Source organism: Monoraphidium neglectum (assembly GCF_000611645.1).
Source record: "Monoraphidium neglectum strain SAG 48.87 unplaced genomic scaffold scaffold01437, whole genome shotgun sequence".
Lineage (NCBI taxonomy): Eukaryota > Viridiplantae > Chlorophyta > Chlorophyceae > Sphaeropleales > Selenastraceae > Monoraphidium > Monoraphidium neglectum.
Window position 1 is genome coordinate 1 of NW_014012191.1, and position 14,171 is coordinate 14,171.

General features: G+C 64.6%; 3 protein-coding genes across 3 annotated transcripts; 1 reads left to right on the forward strand and 2 right to left on the reverse strand.

The window, feature by feature from the left end:
* Positions 1–1,314: 1,314 nt before the first annotated feature.
* Positions 1,315–2,025, reverse strand: MNEG_7875 (hypothetical protein; the record flags this gene model as incomplete). The annotated part of the gene is made up of 1 exon (XM_014043650.1): positions 1,315–2,025. One exon carries the CDS (start codon positions 2,023–2,025, stop codon positions 1,315–1,317), a length of 711 nt encoding a protein of 236 aa, XP_013899104.1.
* A 4,718-nt stretch (positions 2,026–6,743) lies between these two features.
* On the forward strand, positions 6,744–9,301 carry MNEG_7876 (hypothetical protein; the record flags this gene model as incomplete). Its single annotated transcript, XM_014043651.1, has 5 exons — positions 6,744–6,876; positions 7,090–7,265; positions 7,548–7,698; positions 8,259–8,648; positions 8,823–9,301. 5 exons carry the CDS (start codon positions 6,744–6,746, stop codon positions 9,299–9,301), a joined length of 1,329 nt encoding a protein of 442 aa, XP_013899105.1.
* A 1,515-nt stretch (positions 9,302–10,816) lies between these two features.
* On the reverse strand, positions 10,817–13,911 carry MNEG_7877 (hypothetical protein; the record flags this gene model as incomplete). The annotated part of the gene is made up of 8 exons (XM_014043652.1): positions 10,817–10,927; positions 11,148–11,218; positions 11,498–11,951; positions 12,205–12,259; positions 12,496–12,662; positions 12,986–13,063; positions 13,360–13,514; positions 13,890–13,911. The coding sequence occupies 8 exons, from the start codon at positions 13,909–13,911 to the stop codon at positions 10,817–10,819; spliced, it is 1,113 nt and encodes a 370-aa protein (XP_013899106.1).
* Positions 13,912–14,171: the final 260 nt, after the last annotated feature.

Sequence of the window (14,171 nt, forward strand, 5' to 3'; positions counted from 1 at the left end):
TCCTTGCATTGTGCTGTGCTGCAAATGCGTTTGTGCAATACATTCTTTCTAGAGGGGGGTATACACACGTAAAGTCCCGTTGCTGTGATTTTCTTTGGGGATGGGGGCTGAGGAGTGTGTCACGGGGGTTCGAGTCCAAGGGATGGCCCAGCGTCCCTGCCTCACGTCGGCACCCTGACAGCCGGGGCTCTTCCTGGGCATTTCCCGCGGCTCCGGCAGTCCCCCTCCACCAGCCGCGCGTGCTCTGAACCCCTTGTGAAGGCCAGCCCACAACACATGCCCACACTCATGTCTGCACTGGCGACGATACATGGGCAAGCATACACACACACACACACACACACACACACACACACACACACACACACACACACACACTGCCGGATTGGTTTCAAGGGCCATTTGGGAACGGCTCATCTGTTTCACATAAACACTCACTAAGTGCTGCTGCGCGCAACCTGCTTTTGCAGGACGATTGCACACGGTTGAAGGCGCATCGGCTGCACCACAGCTTGCACGGGTGCAGGGCTAGGGTGCAAGTAAGGGGTGCACTATCACAGACAGTGCATGCACGAGGACAAAATGCGTGATTGAACAGACACAGAGCACCCAGCACGGCCGGCAAGAACACCCGCGCCATGGGCGGCGGCGGCGTGGGCAGATGAGTTGCTCCAGACAAGGAAAAGGAGGCGAGTTGGAGGATGCTGCGGTGAACGCCATGTTTGGTGAGCCAAGGTGAGCAACATTGCAGCACGCAGTGTGTGGTGTAGGTTGAAGCGTTAAGAGTGGCCAGAGCTGCGTGAGGGTGGAGGTTTGAGGAATGGGCGCGCAGTCAAACCCCCAGATAGCGGCCATGCACCACAAGTGTGACGCAGTGGAGGCCAGCAGCCGCAGGTTGATCTCCAGGCTGCAGGCGCAGCAGCAGGGTGCTCACAGACACAGGTCAGCCCCTGTTCCAGGCATTGCCATGCAGTTGGGGCACACCTCGCACAAGGAAGGCCGAAAGATGAGAGAGTGACGCTGGTGGTCACAGCCAAGCAAGCAGAGCGTGTGAGCAGGGCTACAGCTTGGATTAGGCCAGGAGATGCCGCATGCATGGGACAAGGGCCGAGACGGCTGGCAGCAAGCAAGCGCGCGTCGAAGCGCCGGCACCCCCAGACAAAGCACGGTTTGGCGAGTTGTCCACTCATGCAAGCAGGTGAAAAACTGTGCAGGGCACAATGCGGAGGCGAGCAGCCACGCGGGCAGAGTGCGGCGCCCTTTCGGGCCCCTGGTAGCTAGCACAAAAAAGGTGCCGCCGTTTGCATTGACTCATTATCCCCCGGCCACCAGGTCCCGGGCGGTGGCCTGGAGCCGCTCTACAATCAGCTGCCCAATGCTGGTTGCTGCGGCGATGTCAGGGGCCGGTCGGCCGCGCAGAGCTGCGACCGTTGTGATCTGGCCGCGCCACGCCAGCTGCGCGGTGACAAAAGCCGCCAGCCCGGGCTGACCAAGCGCTTGCATGGTCTGAGTAACAACCGCTTTGAGGCCGGGCTCTGCCAGAGTCGGGGCCGCTGCACCCAGCCGCACAGCTGCCGGTGGCGCGAGCGCATCCGCCGCAGCAGACGCCGCCGCCGCAGTCAGCATGAGCGCTGGCGAAGGCGCTATTGCCACGGCGTTGGCCGGCTCTGTTGGCTGCCCCCTCAGGGCTTGTGCCACAGGCGGCCTCTCTGCCTCGGGGGCCAGTAGGGTGGCCGCGCCCGCGCCTGGAATTGTGTGCACCACTGTCCCCCGCGCCCTGGCCACCGGCTCCCCCCACCCCGCCAGCGCCGTGCGTGGCGCGCTGCTGAGGGCCGCTGCCGCCAGCGCGTCGGTGACGCCCGGCGGCACGCCGTGCGCCGCGCTCAGCTGCTCCTTGCGGCAGCGCAGCAGCGACAGCACGCTGTCGATGCCGCTGCCTGTTAGGGACGCGACCGCCGCCTGCACCGTGCTTTCGCTTGATGAGGCCTCAAAGCCCTGCAGCGCGGACCTGACAAATCCTGTCATCTCGTGCTCCGCCTTGGCCCTGATTACGGCGAGGTCGAACGGCCGGAGGCGGAACCTGGCAGTCGGCGAGCGCGCCGCCTCTTGTGGGGGCCCCTCCTGCGCCAGCGCAGCAACGCCAGCTGGCTGCGCAAGCACCGCCGCTGCCGCCGTCGGCCCGCACGCAGCCGTGGCAGGTGTCGCTGCTTGCTTGCATACACGCAGCCGTTGCCAGCGCCGGCGCCGGCGCCGCGGAAGGCGCCATGGGTGGCGCCGCAAGGCAGCTGGAGGAAGGCAGGGCCGGACGCTTCAGGGGCGACCCCTGCTCAGCCGGCCCACGCTCGGGCGTGGCGCGCTTGACACCAGGCGAGCCGGGAGCCGCCGCCGCCGCCGCTGCGCCCGCTGCCGAACTCACCGTCGCACTCACCGTCGCGCCCGCCATCGTGCTGGTTTGGCTATATGGAGATCCTGCAAATGCGAGGCTGCTGCCGGCCGGGCTGCCCAAGTGACGCACCGCCGCTGGGAGGGCGTCTCCCAACAGAGGCAGCCCCGGAGGCCCAGAAGAGACGGGGGCAGGGGAATCGCAGGACTCCGCAGGCCTGGGTGCGGCCGGCAGCGCAGTTGCCGGCGGGGAGGCAGCTGCGGCGACCGGCAGCAGCTGCGCTAGCGCGGCGCTGGCGCCCCGAGCGAGCCACGCGCGGAGCCATTGTTGGGGTTCTGCCACACCAGCTGCTGTGGGCGCTGAGGCCCCGCCTGCAGGCGGCACGCGCCGCGGTGCGCCGACACTTGTGAAAACGTCGGGCCCCCCGCCCGCCGCCGCCTGGCCGCACGCCGCCACGGGCGCCGCCGCGCCGTCCCCGCCACCCGCCGCCACGCCGCCGCTGTTGCCGGCCGCGGTGGGGGCGCGCTGGGGCCTGGCGGCAGGCACCTTCGTACGGATCTGGAACGGGGCACGCGCCTTGTCCATGAGCTGTTTGAAGTCTTCCAGCCGGCCCTCAGGGGCGCCAATGTAGTACCTTGCGTGGAACTTCGCAGTTGATGAGGAGGTGTGTGTGTGTGTGTGTGTGCGTGTGTGTGTGCGTGTGTGTTCTGTGTGCACACACACGTGCGTGCGCGTGCGTATGGGGGTTTGAACGCAGTGTAGTATGATGGAAGCTTGTGGTGCGAGTTTGGTAAAAATCAAGTGCAGTGCGGCCACCAGTGCCTTCATGCCCTGTCATGGCCAAGCCTTGAAAGGTCAACCCTGTGGCAGGTTGCGGCGACTTTGCTGCACCTGCACCCACGGAAGGCAAGCAAAGGCTGAGGACCTCGATTGCAGCTGAGACCCTTCCTGGCAAAGATGTGTGAGAGTGGAAGGGGCTACCTCACCTCCTCGATCTCTGTCTGGCTCTTGAGCACTGAGGCCTCGCCCTTGCCAACCGACAGCTGAAACTTGGAAAGCGCCACAAGCGCATCAAGCGGCGTGCGGAAGGGGCCGTGGATGCACTCCTGGCGCTTGTTGGCGCTTCGAAAACTGTAGAGCATGCAGGTGTTTGGGCCGGCAGGGTCAAACTCGCCGCCCTCATCCGCAGGTAATTCTGTTGCCTCCACCCCCAGTTCGGCCCAGTCGCCAGTCGGCACCATCACCTGCATTTGCAAGGGCGTGACCGAGGTTGCCACGTCAGCGGTGCACGGAGCGTAGTAATGATGTTGGTGAAGGGTTGTCATGGGACATTCAGGCTGGGTGCGTTTGCAAGGACTGCCCAAAATCAGGTGAGATGGTGAATTTGCACTGCTTGCACCTCATCCCGTGCATCACCCCACGCAACCAAGGACTTGAATTCCGCCCAGTGCCTCGTGAGTCCCCCAGTCCCTACATGCGTGCACAGCCGCTCACCGCGATGCGCTCACCCAGTGGCCGCGGCGCGTGGCGGTCCTCGTCTCTTGGGGCCACCCGCTGCCAGCCGTCGCGGACGAAGCGGAGCGCCGATTGCAGGCGTCCAGCGGGCACCGTCTCAAACTCTCCGGAATCTGCAGCCAAAGGCAGGGCCAGGATACAGGGCTCACATACCCCCGTGTGCTGCACTGCGGGGGCAACCAGCCCGATGGTGCGGCGGTTGCAAGCCGCTGCATGACGACCAGCGCAAGGCTGGTGAGGGCGACACATAGTGCAGCATTTGAACGGCAGCGGCGGCCTTTACAGCAGTCCGTCGCTCACCCTCCATGAACACGCGGTGTGAGCCCGGCCCCGACGCGCAGCAGTAGAATCCTGGCACATAGATGTCGGGCTGGGTCCGCCGCACCCACACGTCTTGGCCACGAGCCAGCAGGGCGGGTTGCGTAATCGTCAGCAGCTTGGCTGGTGGAGGTGGGAACACGATGCTTGGACTGAAGGTGTAGCGCTCCCCATCAGTCGTCTTTGAGGTGAGAGGGAGATGGGTTGGACAAAAGGTGCACTAGCGCTCTAGAATAGTAGAATAGTGTTGCGAGTGCAGCGGTGAACGGCGCCACACCGCCGCAACTCAGCAGCGGGACGAGAGCTGCAGCATGTCCTACCCTGCAGCTGGGGTGCGTGCACCATGCTGAATTGGTTGCAGCTACCACACATCTGATTACCTTGACTTCATAGACTCTCTTTCCCTTCCCGTTCTGCTTCTGCGCCTGCACGGTGCCCACTAACAAGCTAGGCCGGTCCCCCCAGGACCCAGACTTCACGAAGCACTGAGATCCTATGTGCAAAGCCATTATTTCCCAGCCCTCCCTCCGCTCTTCAGCGCATGCGAGCGGCCATGCACGTTGACCACTTTGAGCGGGATTTTAGAGGGGCCGTATTTGATTCCACAGGTGAACAAGAAACTTTATAGATAACATTTATACTGCCTGATGGAAAGCTTTGCTGATGTGAAGGCACGCAGGTACATCACATTTGCCTGCAGCAGCTGCACAGGCACAGCAGTCGGCGCGCCCCACTGGGCTTCGCCAAGCATATTTTGCTCGCAGGGACATCCACCACAGTGCGCTAGTCTGCCCTGATCAATTTTTATCACCAAAATCGCATGCAAGCAGATCATATGAGGCAAACGCGGGGCGGTGCACAGTAGGCAGGGACAGTTGGCAGGCAGAGGGTATTGACGCTGATGCAGATCCATGCGCTGCACTGCATGTTCCCATCGCAAGCAAGACCTGCAACCCCAATTGTGTTTTACAAATCTGCCCATGTGCGCGCTGCAGGTGGACATGCACTTGTGGCCAGTGTCCACGCTCGTCCTGAGCGGCGTGCATGTAGCCGCCACATTACTCTCCACTCTCCCAGCCATTGTCGCAGAGCTCAAATCTGGCAGCCTGCGTGGCCGCGGAAGCGTGCAAGCACTGGACATTACAACGTCCTCAATGTCGTCCTGGGGCCACAGCATATATGGTATGAGCGCCCAGCCACCTGCGCAGGTGGCTGGCCGCATGCGGTCTGTGCAGCCTTGCCACATCGCCTTTCGCGGGGGCTCCCGCAGTCCCAACATCTGAAGGGAACAGTGATTCCCCCCACACTTCTGCGAGCACTGCTACGCGTGGAGGTCTATCAACTGTTTGCTGTCCCAGCTTGGATGACCGCCGCCTCGCTGCCAACGTTGCCAGCAAGGCCTGCACGAGTCAACTTGTGCAGATTTCATGGGATCCCTTACCTGCCTTGGTCACGACACAGACACAGCCCCGCCACCCCTGCTCATGGCGATTGTATTCATATTACATAGTTGCAACGCGTTGGTGCCCAGACCCCACAGGTAGACTGTGGCACAAAGGGAAAATGGTTGATAAGGAATAAGTGTTATTTGCTTGGCAGCCAGTCGTGAGTGGGCACTGATGCCCCCTTGCTCAAACAGCAGCCGCGAACGTAATATTGCAGTTGCAGTGTTGCTTTCCGGTGTAAAATGTCCAATCCCATGAGCCTGGCTCCAGAAGCTGGCGACTGCAGCACCCACGAACAACGGTATGAGGTATGGGCGAAGCCATTGAATTGGTTCACGGTTCACGAATTGGTGGAATAAGTAAGAAACGCCATGCGAACAATGATGGGCGTGGCCTGTTGGGGGCCTTGCTTGATTACGGCAGGCGAAGGGGCGCACCGTGCAGTTGTTTTTGCAAGACTCCGCCAAATTTATCTCCCATATAAAAGCCCAAACTTGTTGTGTGAAACTCGACACCTATTATTACTCAGCTTCCAAGGTTGATCAGGTCTTTTGCATAGACTTTTTATACTCGTATCTCTGTTCCAAACATACCGCAACCCACCTCCAGGCACGTGGTGCTGTTTGCTTCGTGCTCACTGTATGGGGTTGCAAGCTGCTGTGCTGCTTTGCGTGGTGGCGTGCGGCATGCATGGTCTGAAATGGTGTCCTGCATGCTATTGGATGCAGCGGTGGGTCGGTTCATATCAGCATCAGCGCTGACGCCGCCGGGGGCGGCAATTGTCGTTGAGTCATTGAGTCATGCCATCACATGTTAGCCCAGCAGCAGGTTGTTGACGCCCGTGTAGGCCTCAAGCGATGCCGTGTATGTATATCAGGCTTGCTCACCATCTGATAATCCGCATCTCCAATGGGCGAATTGTCGATGATCTTGTTATCAGATCTGTAGCATCACTTGACATATTTTAGATGCTTTTCAGCCTTCGCACACCCATCAAATTTGCGCACCTTTCACGTAGAAACCGCGCAAGCTCTGCTTGTGTGGCGGCGGCACAGCGCGGTGGGAGCGCAGCGCCACCTGCCATGGCCCCCAATTTCCGGATCCGAACCGTCACATTGTTCGTGAAGCTGCCATCTGACGAGGCCCAATGGGAGCCCGAGCTGGCGGCAGCAGGCAATTTCTTGGCACGGGCACAGACGGCGTTTGAAGCTCTTGGTGAGACCGAGTGGAGGCCGTGGGGTGATGGATGTTGTCAATGCACGCAGGACCTTTGCACATGCAACCTGCCCTTCGGCCTGACGGGCGCAACCGCTCCTCTCTCCCTCCTTCCGCATACACCAGCCCTCGACCCCCATCCTCCATTCTCACCCCGCCCCCACACCTCCCGGATCACCGCCCATCCCGACTCCCCACCCGGCCACCCCACAGGCCTGGAGGTGCAAACCCTCCGCATCGCCACGCAGCCGTTGGACCTATTCCTGGGCCCCCCGGGCCCCGCGCTGGCCGGCGCAGCGCGGCGGCTGGAGTTGCTCGCGCACCGTTGCGGCGTGCCGATGATGTCACTCGGCGGCGTCACTGGCGAGGAGTACCTCCCGTGGCTCCCAGTGAGAAGCTTCCCGCGCCCCGCGGCGCAGCGCGACCCCTTGCCGCTCTGAGGCGGCCGCAAGGCAGCACCCTTGTGTTGTGCACCTTCACGCCCGCGCCGCACCCGGCACGGCGCCCACGCCGCGCGCGCGGGCGCGCCCACGCGCAGCAGCAAGACGCGTCGCTGACCGCTCGTGCCGCTGTCAGCTGTAACAAGGGGCATGGTGTCCCTTCCCCTTCAAGGCAAATCTGCGTAAAGGCATCGGCCATGGCGCCACCCCTCCTCCTCATCCCCCGCACAGCCGCTGCTGGCTACCACCTCGACCGTCAGCTGCAGCTTCGCACTGCCGCCGGCCGAGCCGCCCTGCGGCGCACTCGCGCGCCGCGCGGCCGCGGCGGCGCTGCAGATTGCGGCGCTCACGGACGGGCGACGAAACTTTGGGTTCGCTGCGGGTGAGAGCTGGGGAGAAAAGCATCGCGACTCGCGGCACGGCGCGGCCGCGCTGCGCGCCCAGCGGCCGCTCCACCCATCCTCGGTCACCCGCCCCGTGGATGGTCCCACCATCCACCCGCTTATGACCCAAGCGGCTGCTCCGCCCGCGCCCATCCCGTCGCTCGTGCCCGCCTCTGGCCTTCCCAACTCAACCCCTCACGTGGCTCTGCCACCCACTCAAAACGCCCCATTCGGGCCCAGCCCTCCGCTCCCTCCTTGGCAGCAATCCTAACATGAACGGCCTCACCCTGCCACCCGGTCTCCCCCCCCTCCAAAGCCATCAATTGCGGTCCTTCCGGCATCCCCTTCTTCCCGGTGGCATCGGCGACCGACGCCAATGCCGGCTGCTTTGCTATCGGCATCGAGAGCGACGGCATACTCGCCGACGCCTGGGCTTCCGCAGCGGCAGCAAACTCAGCAGGTGCAGCAGAAGCAGCAGCAGCAGACGCGGCCGCCGCAGCCGGCGGCGGCGGTGCGGACCGAAGGCCGCCGGCGGGGTCACCGTTGCCCCTGGCCGCAGCGGAGTCCGCGCTCACCGCCGCGCTGCTCGCCGCGCTCGCGCCTGTGGAGGCGACCGCCCTCGCGCTCGAGCTCGGGCCCACCCCGGCCGACTGCGGCGCCGGCGCCTCGGCCGGCGGCGGCGCCGCCGCCGCCACCGCCGCGCCTGCTGCCGAGAATCAGGGGGGCGTTGTCGCAGAGGGCGGCGCCGCGGGCCTCGGCGCAGGCGCCGGCGGCGGTCGAGGTTTCCGGTACCTCGGGCTCGACACGTCGATCGCGCCCGGCCTGGACACGCCCCCGATGACGTCATCGTTCGAGCGGCTGGGCTACGGGCGCTTCGGGGGCCCCGGGACGCTGGCGGCGTGCGGGGCGGCGACGCGGGCGCTGAAGGCGGTCCCGCTGCGGCTAACAGGTGGGGGCGGCGCCCGCGCAGGGCGTGGGCTTGTGCGACGCGGAAAGGGGTCTGGTCGTCCCAGCCTGATCGAGGGGGCCTTCAGCGCGAGGAGAAACATGTTTCGTTGTGGTCAATGACACAGTTGACCCAGCCACTCAGTACTGCAACCAACACACTCCCTTGTCCCCCCAGGCTACTGCGGGCTCATGCTGGCAGTCTGCGAGGACCAGGGGCTCGCCGCCGCCGCCGCGGCCGGCGGACTGTCGGTCGCGCAGCTGCTGCAGTGGAGCGCGGCCTGCGGCTGTGGCCTCGACACCGTGCCGGTGCCCGGCCCCGGGCCGCGCTGGGCCGATGTGTACGCCGATATCGAGCCCGGGGCGCCGGCGGCCGCAGCCGGCGGTTTCGGGCAGGCGCAAGGCGAGGCGGAGAGTCGCGGCGTCGGCGACGGCGAGGATTGGGGGCAGAGCGACGATTACGACTTTGGCGTGGAGGTTGACGAGGTGCTTCTGGGTGCTTTTGCAGGTGTTATCATGGATACCGCCCTGCTGGCCTGCCGCCTGCGCAAGCCGCTGGCGGTGCGGCTGCTGCCGCTGCCCGGGAAGCTGCCCGGGGACGCCACGAGGTTCGATAACCCCTACCTCATCAACAGCAGCGTCATGGCACTGGTGTGATGATGCTGATACTGGACTGCAGGCCTTGTCCACCATTTTTTGCCAGGCGCCGCATTCCCGACAAACAGCGTGTTCCGTACCTTGAGGTTTGCTGCATCACACCTCACCCAAAAGATGATCAAAGCAAGGGCCGTTTCTTGGCCCAACCTGTCTTGCGGGGCGCGGCCCTTACTTTTAAGAACAGCGTGGGGGTGTCATCCGCCATACGACCACCCTGCACCGCCCCACTTCGTATTTGCTTGCACGCCCGACGTCCGGCTACCGCGCCCCAACTGCAGCAGATAGCCCATGCGCGTCTTGACCTTGTTCGAAGCGCGCCTCCCCCCTTCCACCACAGCCGACTTTGCCAGGCGTTTGGCGAGCTTCTTGACCCGGCCTCAAGCTGCCTTCAGCAATCCTCCCTCCTGTGACTTGGCATGACCAATCTCTCATGACGGCCGGCATGGCCCAGGCAAACCCTCCCCCATTCTGGCCCCTTGGAGATTGTGTCGCACTCACGGGTGAAAAGGGCGCTGCTGCTGTCAGAAGCAAAGTTTTGAGTTCTCAAAAACAGATCTTGGGTTCAGTTCATGCTATGGCAGCTCATCTCAGCGCGCCTCAATCCCTTGTACAGCCGCAGCAGAGAAGGGGCCTCCGAAACAGCTGCTGGAAAGGGTGGCCGGCGAATGAGTTGCGCATCAAAGATTGGACTTGCACACACTGCCATAGGACCCAGGCTATAGTGTGCAACAGATCAGTGAAGAAACTGTTACACGCTGTTTCTATTGCCAGCTGGCGGTGTTCCCACGAAAGCATGCGGCTGAATTCTCATGGGCAGGATGATGTCAGATGACGTAAGCATACTCAGGGTGCCGCGCTGCAATCCCAACAACCAAGCATGTGCCTCTCCAAGTGATTGAGCTCAGCCCGCCGTATCAGTCACATGCGTCAGGTGTATGTCGCGCCTTGCAACGCAGGGGCGGCTGCCTGAGGGAGCGGCCGACCCCACAGAAGCAAGGCAATGCTGCTGTCCGATTGCCCCAACCAAGCATCGTCATTGCGCAAGCTCAAAGTTCTTCTTCGCCGCCAAAGCTTGGGGGACGCCTCGATCCTGGGGGCGGACAGAAATCAGTGGTGCAGCCACACGTCAGACGTCACAAGTCGCACGCCACACGTCACACTTCGCACGGCGCACGCCACATGTCAGATGTCCGTTGTATGAGAGATCATGAACCACGCAACCAGAGTTGCCGCATGCACTGGCCCAAGCCGCAACCAAAGAGCGCTGGCCACCCCAGTGAAGCCGTGAAGAAATGGGTGCAAGGAAAATGGGAGGGAGAGATCAATCACTGTGGAAGTCGGGTGGTCACACTCGATCAATAAACCCAGCATTGCTGCTGGTGCGGCCCCACCAATAGGGTGAAAAAGCCAACACATGCAAAGCATGGCCACCGCAAGCAGGCGTCGCGGCTAACGCCGCGGAGCGACGCGCACGCGCCCAGCCAGCTGCCGCCGGCGCAGCCGCGGGCTGCGCTCCTACTGCTGCCCAGGCGCGGCGCAGGGCGGCTCCGGCGTCGCGCATGCGGGCCGCGCGCGCGGGGGGCCGCACGTCTGATCCTGCCGCCGCTGCGACAGGCGCGCGATGAGCTGCGGGGCAGGGGTAGTGCGGGGGCGGTTCTGCACTTTTAGCCATGTGTGCGAAAACCATGCATGGTGTGCGGTCCCTCAGGCGTCCACGGCCCACCAGATTTATTCGACGGAGGCCTGGGAGGCCCGCCGTGCTGTTGCGCGAGCAAGCGCTCAGGCAAGCAGCGCCTGGTGCGGCGGTGCGTGCGCGTGGGTGTGGTACGCGTGCGCACGAGATTACCTGTTTGAGGCGCCTCTGCTGCAGCACTGGCACATGGTCAGAGAACATGCTACCCGCCACCACCATGCCGCCTGCAGTTTTGGGAGTTGGGACGACCCAGGGGCTTAAAGTTCAGCATTGACGGTTGGGGAGCCGGTGGCTGGGTGGCAGCACTTACGGGGCATCGATCATACCCGCAAGCGGACATCAGGTGTGCAGGGCGCAAATCGAATTTGCAGCAGTGTGCGGCAGCTCCGCCGACGCGCGGCTCTTGAGAGGGGGGGCCAGCCGTTATGCGGGGCGTGTGGGACGAGCGACAAGGCGCGCGCAGGCCGGCCGTCGGGAGGATGTTGAGGGGAGCTGCATCTCACCCGCTATCAGCTCCTCTCCGGTGTACCTGTGGGCCACCAGGCGCACTTTGGGCCGCGGCCCCAGCAGCCCCTGCTTCGGCAGATCCTCCTGCCCAGAGGAACCCGCCCCCGCCGCGGCCGCCGCCGCGGCCGCCTCCGCCTCCGCCGCCCTGCTGCTGCTAACGCTGCCGCTGCTGCCGCTCCAAGTGCCGCTGATGCCCCCATCGCCGCCCCGGGTGACGCCGCGCCGCCAGGGGCCGAACAGCAGGGCGCGCGCCGCCGCGGCGGCGCCGCCGCCGCCACCGCCGCGCGGAGTCTGCCCGCCGCCGCCGCCGCCGGCTTCGGGGTCGGCGCCTTCCCCCAGCTGCTGCTGCCGCGGGGCGCCCTCCCTCTCTTCGCGCGGCGGCGGCCGTAACTTCCGCCGCTCCACCCAGATTACGGCCCCAGGGGGGACAAACTCTCGGGCGATTCGAACCTGGGGGCGCCGCAGGGTGGAGGCAAAACGAGGAGGGTCAAAGACAAGGCCAGAAATACGTGAGGCTTCGCTGCGGCAAGCAAAAGGGCTCGCTACGAGCGGCCACACAGGCGGCTGGGTGCCCTTGACGCGCCCGGGTGCCCGTGCCGCGGGCCGCAGCTTGGACTTTGGGCGCTGCCTAGTATCCCCTTGCGCTCTTAGCTCCGCGCGCGTGGCGGAGCCAGCGGTGCAGTCTGGTCTCGGCATGACTCACCCTCAGGGGGTCCTGGATCTGGTCAGTCTCCACGTGATGACAGTATGCCTCGTACCTTTTAAAACGAGTGATTGCATCAACGGAATTGTGTGGGATGACTAATGTCAGAAATAGCGTGTAAGGCACGTGATAAATGCGGGCCGGTTTGGGCGGATGGAAGGGGTGATACAGGTCCAAGGCCACAGGCTGCAGCGGGTCGAACGGCGGATGTCTTGCGCATGCAAGAGGTAGCGATGGCGCCCCGCGCCGCAAGTGTGTGTTTGGGGGGGAGTCACCAGAGCAAGCACACACAGAGGCAGCCCTATGGTATGCGCTCGCGTGCAGGCAGCGTCGGCGTCGGGGACCGCGGCTCGCCTGGCCAGCTTCTCGGGCGGCAGCTGCTCAAAGGGCAGCAGCACCTCGTCCTCGCGCCAGGTGCGGCCCAGCAGGGTGCCCAGCAGGAGGCGCGTCTTGGAGACCTGTAACGTGTGTGTGAGCACGAGCACTAGATGGGCAGGCGTTTTGCAACGCACCAGATGGGCAGGCGCTTGGGGGTGATTGTTCCAGAGAGCGGACGCGGCATGCGCGACTCGCCCCGCAGCTCTTAGGGCGTTTGCAGGCAGCAGATCTGAACTGCGAACGCACGCGCCCACAGGCGTGGCCAGTACTCGAGTCGCGCCGCCGGCGCCCCCCCCCCCCCAGCTGCGGGGGCCAGTTGAGGGGAGCGCGCGGAGGCGAGGCACGGGTGCACGGCGCCCGCGCAGCACGCCAGCGAAAGGGGAAAGACAAGGCAGCGCCGCACCTTGCAGCGCAGCGCGGCCTGCATGAGCTCCGCGCGCAGGAACTCCACAGTCCAAAGGGACATGCGCGGGATCATGTCCTGCGGGTAGTATGATTGCTATTCGATGTGTGCGTTTCAAGTGCCCAGGGTTGCAGCACCGACATGAGGCTGGTGCAAATTGCTGCGGCGACTTTGATACGAGCGTGGGAAGGCCGCCGAGGCGCACCCGCGCAGACGATCCATGGACTAAACCCCGCCCGCCCAGCGGCGCGGTGCGGTGCGCCGCCGCTTAAAGCCCACGGCGCGTGGTTTGAAGGCTGCCTCCTTTTTGTATCCCCACGCGCGCCGGGCTTGCGGGCTCTGGCTGAAGGGGCCGCGTACGCGTCACCCCCCACCTTGGATGACACGAGGGAGCAGCAGTAATCCTCGAGCGCCAGCGACGCCCCCGGGCTCAGCAGGCCGCCCGGCGGCGCGTAGCACCAGGCGCGCACGTCGATGGATGGGTATCGCGCCCGGTAGTGCATCACAAGCAGCGCGGCCACGCCCGCGCCTGCAGTTGGGCGCCGGGGGAGGGTGAACGCGATGCATGCACTTTGATGATATCAAAGCAAACAGCACAGGCAGGATGCACGCATCTAGAGTCGGATTCCTTCAACGGCGGCGTAGGCGGTTGCACGCACACAAAGGGGTCCAGCTGGGCCCGGTCCACATGTCGTAGGCCCCTCAGTCAATGACTGGTCCCCAGCGGCAGCGCGTGGGCCGCCGTCGGACTGTTAAACAGTGGAACGTGTTTCGTCGTCTGCGCATCGTCGGGGCCACACATGGCGCAGCGCCGGCAAGGGCGCGGCCCACGCCTTTGCTTGAACTCGCGGGCTTGCAGGGCTCTGCGGCGCCCAGGCGCCGCGGCTCATGCCAAGGCACCCACCGAGGCTGTGGCCCGTGATCATGAGCTTCCACCCCCGGCAGTCCCGCCCCTTCAGCGCCGCCCGCAGCCGCTCCGCCGCCGCGGCGGCCGCGGACCCGCTCGTGCCCGCGCCCTCGCCGGCGAGCTCGCGGGCGTGGCGGCTGCCGGGCGGCGCGGGGGCGGCGTTGCGGCCGCCGAACAGCAGCTGGTCGAGCAGTGTGAGGTCGTCCAGGTGGTCCCGGATGGCACGGGCACAGCGCAGGATGCCCTCGTGAGCGTACCTGGGTGGGTGAGGTTGTGTGA